The sequence below is a fragment of the Engraulis encrasicolus genome, chromosome 5 (assembly GCF_034702125.1).
Source record: "Engraulis encrasicolus isolate BLACKSEA-1 chromosome 5, IST_EnEncr_1.0, whole genome shotgun sequence".
Classification (NCBI taxonomy): Eukaryota; Metazoa; Chordata; class Actinopteri; order Clupeiformes; family Engraulidae; genus Engraulis; species Engraulis encrasicolus.
In genome coordinates this window covers 13,697,865-13,715,326 of record NC_085861.1, presented here as the reverse complement: position 1 = coordinate 13,715,326, position 17,462 = coordinate 13,697,865, and the positions used below count along the sequence as shown (strand labels likewise).

General features: G+C 46.4%; 1 protein-coding gene across 1 annotated transcript in view; it reads right to left on the bottom strand.

Annotated features, from left to right (window-relative positions):
* LOC134448801 (plectin-like) overlaps nt 1-17,462 on the bottom strand; it is a 162,306-nt gene that overhangs the window by 43,008 nt on the left and 101,836 nt on the right. Inside the window, exon 38 of the mRNA XM_063198459.1 lies at nt 4,954-4,985. Coding sequence (XP_063054529.1) covers nt 4,954-4,985 — 32 coding nt within the window. The remainder of the gene's footprint in view (nt 1-4,953; nt 4,986-17,462) is intronic.

Below are 17,462 nucleotides of genomic sequence, written 5' to 3'. Positions count from 1 at the left end.
TTGATCAAATATGACAAGCATAAAAACGCTGCTTCATCTCCATGTCTGAACTGGGGAGGGTGACAACACGGAGGAGAGGAAAAAGGGGTAAGGGGGCTGTTTTTTCTCCTTTCTTCTGTTTTTGGGGTGAGAGGGGGGGTAGAGGGGGTTATGTTTACCCAGACAGAAAAAGGATCTCAGACACAAACGCAGGAATGCCAACCAGTCTGCTTTCCTTTTCTCAGTAAATGGCGTCAGTTGCATTCTGAATAAACTCAAAATCTATTAGCCAGAATGATGGCACAGGGGTTAGCTATAATCTACAGTATAACATCATCTTCATGATCTCCCATTGGTGTGGACAGGCAAGGCGTTTCACACTGATTCAGAGAGTGTGGTGTCACAGTTTTCTTCTATAATCACGTGTTGCTCAACATTAAACACATCGGACATGCTATGAAACATTGGACACACCTTTCTGATCTTCACTTCATGTTCTAAGGATAATAGTTTTGTTTGTTTGTTTGTTTGTTTGTTTTTGTTTTTGTGTTAAGTAAAAAACAAAAAAAAATAAGTAAAAGACATTGGACACATTATTCGATGACATTTTGGGTTATATGTCATTGTATTTTTCCACCCCTACAATTCCAGAAATGTGAAGGGCAATAAAATGATTCAAAATTGCCTCTTGAGACACACACACAAAACAATAATACACAATTACGTGTGGTTTAAGGCATATATGGGTTGTCTCCTGCAGGTTGCTTCAGGTCACTGTACAACCATTCTGGATCAGTGCGTTTCAATATTGGACGCGTGTGCGGTAAACTGGAAAGCTAGGCTGAAAAAAAACACCCAGGCTGGTCTTCTGACCCAGTGAGGCAGCAAAAACAAAATTAAGCATTCAGTCTCCCTCATACTTTCCGCCGTCACACAAACTGAAGGGATGACAAAAAAATACAAAAAATAAAGGGGGCAGTGTGACTGTGGAAAGAGCTAATTGCACTGAGTACTTGTATTGATGGCTGTGTGGAGGACACACTTATTACAGGGTTTCTTTTTCTAAAAAAAAATCAATCCATTTCACCTCGGTATTGAATCGGTTAGGGACCGGGGCTGTACTCTCTTTAATTGTGGGGAGGGCCGTTCTGAATCCAAAGGGAGAACTCTGGAGCAGTGTTGCCAGATGTGTGTGATCAAATCCCGCCCAAAAGCTTCTCAAAAACCGCCAAATTGTGCTAAATTCCGCCCATTTTCAACAAATTGCATTAACTTCTATGGGGCCCAAAACAGCAGAAATAGACACCAAATGGCCATTTTTCCCGTTTTTACCTGCAGACGGCCATCCCAAGTAGCCCAATTGGTCGGGTAACCGCCCAATCTGGCAACACTGCTCTGGAGTTGGATGTGACCCAAAATGCCTGTGTCACAAGAAACAAGACCACACATGCCCAAATCGCCATGGCTGTTGGTCCATAAAATTCACTTGTGCATGTAGTATGTTATGCATTGAATGGATGGAGGCCCTAGTACTGAGTAAGCTGGCATGTCAAATTGAAATGTATGCATGGTTTACTTATCTCTCATGGTTATGAAGACTGTACAACCATTTATTTACATATGTATTTCCCTTATATGCACAGTATTTATATGCATTAACCTTATCAAGGTGAAATAATAGAATAATTCACCATTCAGGCTTTGAAAATGAATGCGTGTCACATGATACCTCTGTGTTGTGTCTAATGTATTCTGATCTTCTTAATTCAGAGGGCTATTATCTAATGACTTGGCCATATGGTTTTCTGATCCTCTTAGGCTAGCTCCTCTGGTAATTGGCCGAGCGTACATAAATGCAACCTGTCACTGGGGCTTTGACATTTGGGTCGGACGAGGAGGTTTTCCTGTTATGGTGAACCGGCTGCAGCGGAAGAATGGATTCACTTTCTGTGGTTAGATATACACTGCTCCCAGGGTCGCTGACAGCTTTGGCTGGGCCCAGGACAAAGTCCTCTGAGAGGGACCCCCATTCAATATATTTAATGTAATGAGGACCCAATTATGGGCCCCCAATGTCCCTGGACCCGGGACTACTGACCCCAATGTCCCCCCTTGTCAGCTCCCCTGACTGCTCCATTCATCCAGCCATCCATTAACCTGAGCCTATTGATCAGAGACACAAGCTGGATTTGGGATTAAAGGTGTGAGTGAGAAAAGGGATGCACTGTGGTGATAAAATAGTTTACCTTTTCTTTTCACATTTTTAGTGAAATCATATCTTACCAGAGGCAATTTTAAAAGCCCCTGATGGTATATACATTATACATCCCTGAATACTTAATTAAGTTCCTAAAACGGAGTCTCTGTCATCAGACCACATACACTCATGCACGCACGCACGCACGCACGCACGCACACCCGCACACCCGCACACACACCCGCACACACACCCGCACACAAATCCCTGAGGTAAAATGCTGGTGGGAGAACTAATCAACATAACCAAAGACTAAACTCCTCTACCAGCCTATCAGCTAGTCTCAGACAGCTCCCAGAGAGCTCGAACCCAAACTGTCTGTCTGTGCCCAACAGCCGTCAGCAAGGGCTCCGCCGCAAAGAAAACACGCACACACACACACACACACACGCTGGGAGGTGATGCGGGGACCGGCACGCCGACAGTCCTGCGCCTCTGATGATAACAAGAAGGTCAAGGAGGACACGTGGCCACGGCAACAGGGGCGTTCTACTCGCTATCACAACACTGCAAAATGGCACCAGTCGCCATGGCTACAGCCAGTGCCATCTGCTCACGCGAGCTTTTGATTCTCACACCCTCCCTGAGCCCAGTGTTTATAGTCTCACAGTCTCACTCTTCTTCGCTCGCTGGCTGCCAAGGCCGACTACTGTCCTCCAAAAAAAAAAAAACCCGGCTCTCATCCAGGTCACCTTCTTTCCTTAGATGACCCAGTTAATGCAAGTCACTTAACCCTTTTCTGCTCGCCAGTGAAATGATATGCGGTGACTGATTTAACTCACCATGCACACACACACACACACACACACACACACACACACACACACACACACACACACACACACACACACACACACACACACACACACACACACACACACACACACACATGAAAGCACGCATGCATGTACGCACACACACACACACACACACACACACACACACACACACACACACACACACACACACACACACACACACACAAACACACACACACACAAACACACACGCGCGCGCACACATGCACAGTGCTTTAACTCACCACACACACATACACACATGCACACACCACTACCAACACTCCTGCACTTAGCTCCCAGTCATCTCATATGACCTAAGCCTCGTCTCCTCACTTAACCCGCTAAAAACAGCCTTGGTGCTCCCAGTCCGGATACACGACCCCACCCACCCAGACCTCACTCACACACACACACACACGCTCATTGATTTATAGTGCATGCCTACAGACAGGGTCCTCTACTGAATCAAATTAAGCCAACGATGATGGAGGGTTACTCTCATCGACCGTTTCATGTCTCTTTTCTTTTTTTTTGCCGGGGCCATAGGGTGATCTATGTGAGGGCACACGTTGCTACGTATGTGTATGTGCCTAATCTTATTAACAAACAAAAGCATGTTTTAGTGTCTGCTGTCCGTCAAAATGAAAATGGATGGGAAAATGTGGCACTGGTCGCATCCTACAGAAAAAAAGCATGGGTTTGGGCGAGGACACACCCATGTGTGTAGTAATTGGAAACCCTCAAGGTGCCCACCAGCAGGGGCATAGAAGCCAATTTCGGGCCCTATGTACAATCAGCTCTAATGGACCCCCCCCAAGCCATACAGTATATCTTCATAAGTCGGACTGTATGTGGGCCCCCTACTGTATATACATGGGCCCCTGTGGTGACTCAGTCGCACTTTACCCGCCTGAACGTCACCCCTGCCCACCAGTGTTCATTTCAACGTCTCTCTAGTAGTAACCCTAGAGCACGATGAGCTACGTCTGTTTACTCTAAGTGGCCATACAGAGGCCAACCACATGCTCAATCTCACACACACACACACGCATGATAACATGCTGCCATGCTCTGTTGCACTGGCTTGGTCACATAGCATGTGTCACAAAAGAAGATAATACAAAAATGATCAGTCTCACACACACACATGATAACATGATGACATGCTGCACTAGCTTGGTCACATAGTATGTGTCACCTGCACAGAAGAAGATAATAACAATGATCAGTGTGATTATGACGATAATAAATTGAAACAATCAATCAATATCAATGGTGTCTTTTTTGACGTAGCATGTTGTCACTTGCACAGAAGAGGGATGATGACAATAATAAATTGAAAGCCCTTCAGCCAATATCAATGGTGTCTTTTTTTGACGTAGCACATGTGTCACTTGTGAAGTGGAAGATATTAATAATGATAAGTTTGATTGTTACAATTACAAATCGAAAGCCCCTCAGCCAATATCAATGGTGCCTTTTTTGACGTAGCATGTGTCACTTGCATGTGGCAATGGTGTCTTTTTTTTGACATAGCATGTGTCACATGCATAGTGGAAGATATTAATAATGATAAGTTTGATTGTTACAATAATTTATTGAAAGCCCCCGCCCGCCCCGGGTGGCCGGTATCAATGGTGTCATTGTGGGTTCGGTTTCCTCTAATCAAGATAGTGGTGGTCTAATTAAAGATGGCAGCTGTGTACGCCCTCGAGACTCATAACCACCTCCTCCTCTCCTGGAATTAAACAGCATGACATATTTCACCTCCGCCGGCTAAAGAGCCACCTGCGCAGCCTACTACGGTACATCTGCTCTCTGCACACATTTAGAATTAATAAGAATATTGAACGTATCCCGTTCTGGGAAAAAAAAACACATCAAGACAAAAGTACACTTGTTGTCCCTGTTCCCTACACACGTGGTCTCTTGTGCTCCTCATGGACACACTGCAGACGGGACGGGAAACAGAAAGTATCAAATCAAGGGTACCGCCTGACCTCTGTGGCATGGCAGCTGCATGCAATAAATAATTTAATATTGAAGAGTGCACATGAAATCACTTCCCATTGAGTCACATACGTATTCACTAAATAAAATGTTATGCTCATAAACCATACCATTGCATACTGTATATTAAAGCATTTCACCTTTCTCATTTAAGTTTCACGCTGTATTTGTTTTTTGTTTTTAATTAAAAAATCATTCTATCATAAATAAAACAACCCATAGACGTTAATGTGAACTAATAGCTAGTTCCACAGCCAATCCATCACCCTCGTCCTTTTGTCTCAACGACAGTTTACTCACAACAGCTCCCTCAGAAAACTAATGAGAGCAAAATTCCTGTGGACTCGACTCAACGACTCAACTCGGAGCTGCCTGTGGGCTCATGTTCAATTCATCCCAGCAGACAATAAGGATCCCTCCACACACACACACACCCCAACGCTCTCCTTCTGCTGCGTACACACACACAGACCCCAACCGAACAAAACTTCACTCACAACACACACACACACACACACACACACATTTTTCAATGAAAAGAAACTGGCGGTTTGAGGACAAACAAGAAGGGTTTCTCCTCAACGGTGGCTTCACTTTACTTACCCCCCAAGAGAATAAATATGGGACAAACCGACGGCTTCAACTGAAAAAATCCAGCAGGTCTTCATTCATTGTTTCATGGAAGTAGAGAATGGGGTTGAAGTAGTCCACACGCACAAAAAAGGAAACAAAAATCCCTCAGTCCGGTTTGAGCATCTTTTGAGTGTCCGCCCCCTTTTTTCTTCCACACACCCTACACATACACACAGTTACACACACACACACACACGTGCACATGCACACGGTACCTCACACACAACCTCTGTACCACGTATGTTTACACACCGCTTCATTCAAACAACCCCTTGCCCACACGCGTACACACACTCTCAGCTTAGCCACATAAACCAGTGCAGATAACCCATGCTTTTCCGTTGCCCACAGTCACAGGCAAACAATGTCCCACTCTCCTTCCCATCGCACACCCTCCTCTTCACCTCCACCTCCACCTCCACCTCCTCCCCTCCCACTGCCTCTCCTCTTTCTCTCTCTCCCTCTCTCTCTCCCTCTCTTTCTCTCACTCGCTCACTTTCCTTTGTTGCACATGCAGCCTCGGATAGACAAAAATTCCAGCCCAGCACAGTCCAAGCTTTGGGGGTAGAGAGATAAGCACTTCAGCCAGAGCCAGAGCCAGCCCAATCCACTCCACTACATCCAGACCAAGCCGATCCAATATATCCTCAAAACATATTCCAGGCCCAGGAGGGTGCACCTGCTCCCTGGAAGATGGTGCCGTCCTGGGAGCTCCATCAGTCTTTCCCAGAGGTTCTGCTGGGTCTGCTGTGTTAATAGGGCACTCCTATGTGCCAAGTGTGTGTTGCATGTTATCCTTGTGTGCATGTGCCTGCTGCCAGACAGTTAGACAGCACAATCCTCTCTCGCTCCTCACCTCCTCCTCCTATTTTTTTTCTTCTTCTCCTTTTCCCTCCCTCCTTTAGCTCCTCCCCCCTTTACCCCACCTCCTCCTCTGGGGGTTCTCTCTTTGGCACAGAAACTCCATGCTGCTCTTGTGAAGAAGAAAAAAAGGGGAAAAGGGGGTTGGGGGGGGTGGATGGGGACTGGAGCGGGCGAGACGGAGAGAAAGAGAGATATAGGGAGAGGGAGAGGGAGGAGGGAGGAGGGGTGAAGAGCTTTCTAAAGGCCCCACGGACTGCCCCAGAACATTCACATGTTAAATGACAGCTGCCTAGAAGACCTCACATTCTCGCCCAGTCTCTCTCTCATACACGCATGATGCCCTCTCTCAATCTAATACAAACACAGCTCTCTCTCTCGCTCTCTTTCTCTCTCTCTCATACGCACATTACTCTCTCTCTCTCTCTCTCTCTCTCTCTCTCTCTCTCTCTCTCTCTCTCTCTCTCTCTCTCATACACGTATGATGCTCTCTCTCTCTCTCTCTCTCTCTCTCTCTCTCTTTCTTTCTCTCTCTTTCATACACGCATGATGCACTCTCTCTCTCTCTCTCTCTCATGAAAACACTCACGCACACAAACTGTAGACACAAGAGGGCTGAGCGCCACAAAAGACAGAGACCCCCACTCATACATCCCCCCTAGCACACGCGCACACACACACACACACACACACACACACACACACACACACACACACACACACACACACACACACACACACACACACACACACACACACACACACACACACACACACACACACACACACACACACACACACACACACACACAATGCCCATTTGAAGCCAGTGCACTAACCTTCTCTGGTGCAACAAAGACAACTAATTACTGTAAAACAGCTCCCTTTACTTTTCAACCCACTTCCCGACCCAACATTAACCGGTGCAGCAACAAAAGGAGCTATACATTGAGGGGGGGGGGGGGGTATGTGGGAAATAAGGGACATTAAGTGGGGGTTTCCCTGCCATCGTCCCCTGAGAGAAACCAAGATGATAATGAAATGGCAATTTATCAGTCCATTCCTTAATTAACGCTTTGAGGAGTAAAGATTTCCCCCCCAGGTTCTTTTAGAATTTTATTTAAACATCATACAGCTCCCATAGAATGTGGTGTGAAAATCCTTTGTCCTTGTGACATGTTAAGGAAAACTCAAAATGTTACAGAAATAATAATCACATATGTATACGTATGGTGGTACTACTCAAGGGGCACAGCAATGAACAATGAACTTTGACCTATATCTACCTCTGTGATGTCGAGTGAATGGAAGGGTTTATTTTGAAGTGTTTTTAAACCTCATACTCGCTCAACACGCGTTCTCAGGTTGCACTAATTAGTGTCTAATCTGTGACTCAGGTTTCTTCTTGGTCTTTGCTGGTGGTGCCGAGGGGTCAGATGGGAGGATTGCGTGGCTGTGTGTAGCTGGAGAGGAATACCCAGGTGTGGGAACAACAGGTGCACTGACGCCCTGGGGGCAGGTGCACAGGTGGATATAACATCTTAGTCCCAAGTGTGCAGTGCACCTCACACCCCAACCCCACACCACCCCACCCCCCCCCATGTAATCCACTACCACTGTCACTTCAAATGGCGAGCACATGTGGATCTGTCTGTAGCTGGTGTGACAAAATATATTGACCTGTGTGATACCAAGGGGACATGACGCCATTGGCAGCAAGATTAAGACCACCAGTGTGCTGTGAATCTTCTTGTTTTCCTTGGATGTCTCTGTATTAGCCTGGCTCTCGCGAGACCCCTAGTGCTTCGTGCATCTTCGTTACACTCCATCTGCGTGAGAGCCAGGTTATCTCTGTATAGCTATACTGCAGTTTGATTGACTAGGGTAGTCATGCAAGGCAGTTTTGTCGCACATGGGGATTAAGTGTGACTGAGGTACCAGGGCCCCATGTATATAGGGGGCCCACACAGTATCTGATTTATGTAGATATGAGGCTGAGGGGGTCCATTGGAGCTGATTGTACATAGGGCCCAAAATGTGCTGCTACACCCCTGATGCAAGGTGTTGGTGTCATGTCTGCGTACCACATGACCTCAATGTTAATCTTCGGTTGCTCAAAAGGTAATACCAGGTAGGTGGCTAATATCACACTTCTAAGAAAGTAAAGACTCCCTCAGTTTTTCTGAATGATGCTATTGTGTTTAGCTCCTTCAAAGCGGTTCATACTATTTTCCATTGAATGTCAGGAAAGACTCTGATGCAGGTTAACAGGTATTTCACAAGTCCTTGAGATCTTATGACAGACAGACTGACAGATAGAGATAAAGAAAGAGAGAGAGAAAGAAAGAAAGAAAGAAAGAAAGAAAGAAAGAAAGAAAGAAAGAAAGAAAGAAAGAAAGAAAGAAAGAAAGAAACAAACAAAGAAAGAAACAAAGAAAGAAAGTGAAGCAACAGAGAGACATGCAACAGAGACAAGCAGTCAAAGGGGGCAAATGGGCAAAGACTATCTGGACTGGAGGACAGTGACAGGGGAAAGATGAGGGGTGACGGGAACCGAAACAAGCTGAATCCATTTTATGATGATAAATCTAGCTGTGTGAGTCAGCAGTGAGAGGTTCTCTATAGCCCCTTTAGAAAACCCCCTCAGAGGCTCAATAACCCCCTCCCTCTCCCAGAGGCGGACTTGTTTAAATTAGGCAAACCTTGGCAATTGCCTCGGGCCCAGACCACAGGGGCCCCAACTGTCACACCAGTTGCGATAAACACACAAGAAAGTAGACCCGATCTTAATTTGTTACTTACGTAAAGTAATCAAAGATATACGTATATGAGACAAAACGCATAGCATTCCATGCCAATTAGTGACGTGTTTAAAGAATGACTTTTGAGGGCCCCATGTTTATATTTCGCCTAGGGCCCCAAAATGGCTAGATCCGCCCCTGCCCTCTCCCCAGCTCCGAACCCCCCGTCTCGGGAGTCTATGCCAGGGAAATAAAAAAAGACAATAGGAAGAAACTAGGGGACAAAAAAATGAAGTGACAATGCTTGTCACGGCAAGCGTCCTGGGAAAGTGCATTCGGTGGTGTGGCCCACGAAAGGTCAAGTTATTTAACCCCCGAGTCCTCTGGTGTTTTTTTCTTTTAGTCTTTCTAAATGAAATTATGTCCATTAGTCTGACCTCCCACAAAATATATGGGGGAAGGGGGGAGTCTTAACACTGACAGTAGAGCCTGTGGAGAGATGCTGTATATTTGTTCCCCCTTCTTAATTTTGTAATACTATGTGACGATGTGAAAAAGTACAACGTAAATTGTCAATACTGTAAGGTTTGTTCTGCAACATAACTAGATACTGTTCAAATATATTTGTGCAATTGCAGAAGTAAACATTGCAGACATAGAGCACAGTTACATGCACAGAATATTCTGTTTTCGAATGGCATATTGTCAGTATTTTGTTTATAAAAAGTTGTGCAATATTCTGTTTACATGTGTGGAACAGCAAACCAGAATGAATGAATGAGTTTACATGACTCGCGCGCAAAACTAAGTACTGCCACCAGTCCATTTCAAATCGGAATATTCCTTGCATGTAACTTCGTTCAATGTGTTATAGATTTGTATACCTTATTCTGAGGGAAATGAATACAGGCAGGTATTTATGATTGGTTACAAAGCAAAATTTTGCAAGGCTAATAAAGTGCATTAGGTTTTAGCATAGTCCTAAGAAAAATGTTCTTGACCCTACCTTGGCCTAACGGTAGGGCACTGGGTTACTAAGCCGGTGACCCGAGTTCGATTCCACCCCGGGTCATTTGCAGATCCTCCCCCATCTCTCTCCCACTCACTTCCTGTTGCTTCTCATACTGACCTATCGAAATAAAGGCAAAAAATGCCCCTAAAAAATATGCTTTAAAAAAAGAATGCATGAGTGCCAGCAGTCATTAGGCCCTCTCTGGCTGTATATATGTGTCCCAGTACTGAGAGGGATCCCCTTAGACCAGTGTTTCTCAAACTTTTTCAGACCGAGGACCACTTTGTGCCCCAAAAAATGTTCAGGGACCACTGAATTGACAGTTGACGGGTGCTAACTTGACACTGCTAATTTAAATGCAGATCATTTACTTTTTATTCACATTGCAACCCTGTCTTATTTTGGTGATAAGACTTCTGTTATGTTCAGCTTTATAATTGTGTTACAAAATAGCCTACTGGTAACTTGTCTTGGAATAGTAGAAATCCCCTTGCGGACCACCTGAGCTCTGTCGCGGACCACCAGTGGTCCCCGGACCACACTTTGAGCATCACTGCCTTAGACTGTCTTTGGGAACACTTGGCACAGGAAGGCCATAGTGCTTGCTTGCCAAGAAAGCCCCTCTCTTAAAAAAAGACACCTGATTGCTGCCTTTCAGCAGTGCCAGAAGCTCTCCTCCAAGAAATAATTGAATCGCAGACTCTGCCTCGCGGCACTCTCCACTCCTCTGGCCATAACCAGGGCCTGGCAAGCCACACACAGCTATTCCCACACAGACAGAGAGACAGACAGACAGACAGACAGACAGACAGACAGACAGACAGACAGACAGACAGACAGACAGACAGAAACACGCATTAATTCTCTTCTGTCTGGCATTTACCAACATACATAAGTAGTCTCTCTCTCCCTCACTTCCCCCCTCTCTCCCACTCTCTTTCTTTCTTTCTTTCTCTCCCTCTCTCTCTCTCCCCTACCTTTTATCAGTGAGGCTGGTAGAAGGAGGGAACTAAACCAAAACTCCCGACCTTGCAGAAAATACAAATTTGCCAGCCACCATGTAGCAACCATGTTTCACCGTTATCAAAGAGAATGCATGAAGAACTGGCACGCAAGAATGAACCTGCCCTGCAGATGTGAACTGAAGGCTGTGCCGCCAATGGCATTAAATATGCATCACATGAAGAAAGACGGCACATGTGGAGAGACATATACACACACAGGCGCACACACGCGCACGCACACACACACACACACACACACACACACACACACACACACACACACACACACACACACACACACACACACACACACACACACACACACACACACACACACACACACACACACACACACACACACACACACACACACACACACACACACAGAGAGTGCATGTTGGATGGATTATCTCATACTTCATATTAGCCAGAAGCACCACCCCATACTTCCGCACCCTACCTCATTGTTCATATGAACATACATGAGCTATGAGGCCTGGGCTGGGTTGCCAGATGTATCTGATCAAATCTCGCCCAAAATGTGCTCAAAAACGGCCAAGAGGCGCTAAATTTCCCACAATTTCAACAAATTGCATTGATTTCTGTGGGCATAAAACTGCAGGGGATAAAAAGGCAAATAGCAGATTTTTCCCATTTTTACCCGCAGACAGCCATCCCAAGCAGCCCAATTGGGCGGGTAACCGCCCAATCTGGCAACACTGGGCCTGGGCTGGGCTGAGCTGGGATGAGAAAGGAAGGGTTCTAGGCTATGGGGGAGCAGCATGCACCAGGAGGAGACCAAATGGGTACCAAATTGGACCCAAATTTGATCAAAGGGCCCCATGTGCCTAAAGACCCGAGCACAGCAAAGTGGATTAATGCCACAGGCGTGTCCATAGCATGACCCCCCCCCCCCCCCCCCCCCAGCACCTCCATTTTCTATTTTTTTTTCTTTTTTTCCCCCTCTCTTCTCTCTCTATCCGTTTTCTTTTTTTCCCCCTCTCTTCTCTCTCTATCCGTTTCTCTGCCCCTCAACCCCTCCAACCCCTCCAACCCCCACCCCATCTTCTAAATTAAATAAGAGTTCAATAGCTGCTCGAGTACATGGTAATTAGCACATCCACAGACATATCCTCTTCACTGAAGTAGTCACATGACCAAGAACAGAACTCCACCTACCATCCCTATTATTATCCAGCTCCCCCATGTTTTATGAATTCAAAAAATGAAAGAAGAAAGAGAACACGAAAAAAAGAAAGAAAAAAATGGCTGCCCTTTGTGGGGCTATGGCAGTCAGTGGCACTGCTGCTGCTTCACAAACGCAGCTATTTCGCACTCGAGTGGAGTTCACTTCCCAGAACAGAGAGTGGCTTGGGTGAAAGGGGGACAATGACAGGGGATCCCTGCTGGGACGCACTGCACACAGGGACATGAGTCAGTGAGAGAGGAGAGGAGAGGAGAGGAGGAGGAGAGGAGAAGAGAGAGAAGACAGGAGACAAGGGAAAAGAGAAGGGGAGAGAGGGGGAAAAGGAGAGGAGGGAGGAGAAGAGAGGATAGGAGAGAGGGAAGAGAGGGAGGGAGAAGATAGGGAAGAGGGCAAACGGGGAGAAGGGAAGGATGAGAGAGTACAGATGGAAGGCAGGACAGGAGGAAACAGGAGAGATGAGAGAGGAGAGAGTGCAGAGGAGGGGAGAGGGGGGGGGGGAGAGAGGAGAGATTAGAGGAGGAGGAGGGAGGGATGGAGAATGGGGAGTGCAACATAGTCAAATATCTTTCCTCTGATTCATCACGTGCCAATGAATGGGCACAATGTAGAACATGGGGAGCACATTTATCTTGAATCCTGTTCTCTTTTATGGCAGAAACGTTGAACTGTCTCAGGACTGTAATATCCAGAAAATAACATGCAGATTGTTGTCACTTTCTGGACAACTTTTGGAGTCATTTTGGAAAGACAATAGGGAAATTGATTTCCATGACAATTCATATTTATTTTCCAATATTTTGAGTTGACAAGTAATGGCTTTAATTTGTTTAGTTCAACCAGATACACTAGCTACAAAGGGGTTTGTGTATATACGTGCCTACACGCATGCATGCCTGCTTGTGTGTGTGAGAGCGAGAAAAAGAGAGAGAGAGAGAGAGAGAGAGAGAGAGAGAGAGAGAGAGAGAGAGAGAGAGAGAGAGAGAGAGAGAGAGAGAGAGAGAGAGAGGGTGAGCGTGCTGGGGTGAGCATGTGGGTGTGTACATGCTTGTGTGCACATGCTCTGGTGAGTGCGTGAGTGCGTGTGTGCGTGCGTGCGTGCATCCGTGCGTGTATGTGTGCGTGCGTGTGCATGTGGTATGGGGACTTGTCAGGTACATGGCCCAGTTGTCACGCACTAATTGCACATCCACAATACAATGAGCTGGAGGTGAGAGCACAGGAGGTGTTTGGCGACTAATTGGCATCATTTGTCTGCGCAATAATAGCTTTCAGACTGCATGTCTGCTGAGCTGAGCCCCTCACGTCCTTAACTGTAAAACCGCTCCAGCTGAGCCATCAGCCCACCTACCAAACTCATCAGCATCTAACAAATATCAAGTCTCCTGCTCTGCACCTTGTGATATCTCCCCCTTCAAAAGAAGAGGAAGGGGTTTAAATAAACAAACACATATGTAAACATTACAAGACAAGGCCGCCCTGTTTCCTTCCAAGCATCAAATGCTCCCCACTCATGTCATGTCCACCCCAGAGAGATGGGAGGCTATGTTTGCTTGGTACCACAGAGAGCCAAAGGGGTGATCGTTTGGGGGTGGGAAAGTAGGAGTGGAGTGGAGTGGGGGAAAGGATGGGGAGGTAGTGGGGGGAGGTTGGTGGATGGAGCATAGGGAAAAGCCCCTTTGCTTCCTCCTTCCCCTCATCCTGTCTCCCACTTTTCTTGAATGAAGCGAAGGACAGCACTCTTCACATTTGTCTTTGTTTCATCTATGTTTTATGTGGGGATTCAGCAGCCAGTTAAAAACTGTAGCCTATTAGGGGACAGTGTGAGTGCGTCTCCTCCTCTTGCAACTCCCACTTGTCTTCCCATGTGTCCATGTGACTGAAGTGAAGTACTTTGTAGGTTTGTGTGTTTGAAAGCTGCTTGAGATGCAGACGTGTTAAGGTGGGGGGGTTGTTTGAAGGATAGAAGCTAGTCTTTATGCTAAGGTGGTGGTGTGGAGGGAGAGATTGAAGGATAGAAGCTAGTCTATCCTAAGGTGGTGGTGGGGTGCGGTGAGGAGGGGTCCGATGAAGGATAGCAGCTAGTCTTTATACTAAGGTGGTGGTGCGGAGGGGAGGGGTAGGTTGAAGGATAGAGGCTAGTCTTTATGCGAAGGTGGTGGTGGTGGTGGAGGTGGGGAGGGGTCGGTTGAAGGATAGAGGTTGCTCTTAATGACACAACACGCCGGCTCGTCAGAGGAGGACGTCAACTAAGGGTGGAAGAGAGGCCCCTTTCGGCCCAGATCTGTCTGCCTTGTTCTGAAGACGTCGGCTTTGTCTTTGTCCGTAATGAACGAGGCCGCAACGGAAGATGAAGTGAAGATCCGGTGTGTTGGGGATGAGGAGGGTGGGCTGAATGAGTCACCTCACACATGGAGGGGCCACAGTTCTCCTCTGTTCTGTCCCGCTTAATCAAAGTCTTCTTTCACAAATTGTCCCATCTAAATATTTTCAATTTGTTGGGGAACCTTTAGGAGGAAACTTGACGTGAAGTCCAAACAAGTTTGAAATGCAGAGTGACTTTGTTTCCACAGCGGCAGGTGCATATCCTCCACACATTTGTGTTTGGCGTGTTTTGAGCAATGTTGGGGGTAGTGAATAGCAGCCAGTCAGCCCAGTCCACCCCAGACTGTAACCATCAGCAGAGCAGACTGGGCGTATTAGCATGACAAAAGCGCAGGGCTAGAGATAGGACGACGTAGGCACGGGTGTGATAAAAGACAAGTAGCCCCCTGCCCCGCAACCCCCTCTTTCATTCACTATCACTCAGGGAGGGTAGGCCTACGAGGAACAGCCCCCAACCCTCCATAGCAGACTCCTGCAAACTCAAGCATGGTAATTGGCCCATGATACTGCTCATTTGTGCATCCACATACTTCTGATTATTGGATAAACACATCTGCCAAATGTTTTTAATGTAATGCAACGATTGCCTATCCACCTTACGATTCATTTTGAATGACTCCACTACTTTGAAGGACTCCACTGTGTAAGTGGCACATTCCATTTCATCCAAAATGAATGAAGAACGGTATGTTGCTCAGCTAACCATGAACTCACATATTAAATAAATAATCGACTATTCTATACATCAAGTCACCTATGGTTCGAAGCTAAAAATAAACTTGCTTATTGTAAAGCAATGGCTGTACTGCATTGTGTATCCCACTCACACCAAACAATCTGACCTTCTGCCAGGCATAAACATTTTTCTTATGCACACTTCACTTCACCACTCATCCCCATGTTAAAGTTTTATTTTAATGATATTGCGTAGGGGGATTTCGTGTTTCGCTCAGTGTGTCACCAGGTTCGCTCTTGCTCACTCCAAGAAATAAAATAAGAATAAAAAAAAGAACAGTAGGCAGTGTGCAATATCATAAACACCCCATTGAGTGTGAGGGTTATACTGTAATTATCTGTCTCTCATTACGATAAGGAAAACCTGAGAACTCTACAGCATCTTCATCCTCATAGGGTTCTAGCTAAAGATGGCGATGCAAACAAACATAGCCACAATCATCTGGCCGTTAGTGAGACAGGTTTACACTTCAGCCACACGACACTTCATATGACTGTTATGATGCAAATCTTATAGATTGTGAATTTTGTGCATGCAGGCTACTCAACAACAGCATTAGAGCAGCATTGTCTATTCACACTGACCAAAAGCTCCAACAACAACAACAACAACAACAACAACAACAACAACAACAACAACAACAACAACAACAAAATGGTGTAGGTGGGGTAAATCATGGCATTAGATAACCACTAAAAGGTGATAGACTGGGTGTTTACGACACCACGTCCTATTGTGACCCTGATCAGAGTGCTGGCTGGCTGGGTAAGATCCCCATTTTTCTCTGTGCCGCCTTGGTCTCCCATCTGAGTCTAATGTGCTTTCAATGTGCTCTCTCATGTGTGCAGGGCAGGGGGGGTGTAGCTCTCTATCCTATCCTAGAGCACCTCCCCTCGTCTCCACGTTCACCCGCTCCTTGCAATACAAAAGGAGGCTGCCTGCCTACTAACCCCTATTCTCTAGCCCAAAGGAGCTGCTCCCTCTCCCTCTCCCTCTCTCTCTCTCTTTCACTCTACATTTTTCTCTCTCCGTTGTCACCACCCCTCTTGTCTCTGCTCTGTCCCTGGCCCATTCTCCTTCTCTCTCTCTCTCCCTCTCTCTCTCTCTCTCTCTTTCTCTTTCTCCTAGCCTTTTTCTATCTGCACTCCTGAATATCTCTGTACTGAATTCTCTGTGTGTGTGTGTGTGTGTGTGTGTGTGTGTGTGTGTGTGTGTGTGTGTGTGTGTGTGTGTGTGTGTGTGTGTGTGTGTGTGTGTGTGTGTGTGTGTGTGGGTGTGTGTGGGTGTGTGTGTGTGTGTGTGTGTGTCACACCCCCCTGTGTTCTTTTCTTTCTCTCTCTTTCTGCCAGCTCTCCTGGGGTCTAGTGGCAGGCTTAACTGCTTTTGAGAAGGACACTCCGGCTTCCATGAGCCCCCTCCCAAAAAAGAAAAATGTGTTTGACTTGGATGCCTATGGGTGCACACTGGCCAAGAGTGAAACGTTGCAGTGCGTATAGACCGATTGAGTTCATATAACTGGGCTTTGTTGGAAGTCCTCCTCTCATTACATATGTTTCTGGCAAACTCTCTGCCCAAATAATTAGTATGACACAAAAGACGTACGTCATAGAGAGTGCTGTCTCGTTCCGTTTGACTGAGGATCCTCGTGCTGGTTGGATGCTCTTTCTCTCTTTTTCTTTCTCCCAGTGGTGATGCCACGTCATGGGGAGAAACTGTCGGCAAATCTGAAAATGTCTGTTACAGCTTTTGGAATTCTGAAAATCGCAGGTTTGTGGGTTGTTAGGCAGGTCTTCTATGGCTGTAGACAGTGGCGTGCACAGGCATGTTGGGGGGCAGGTGC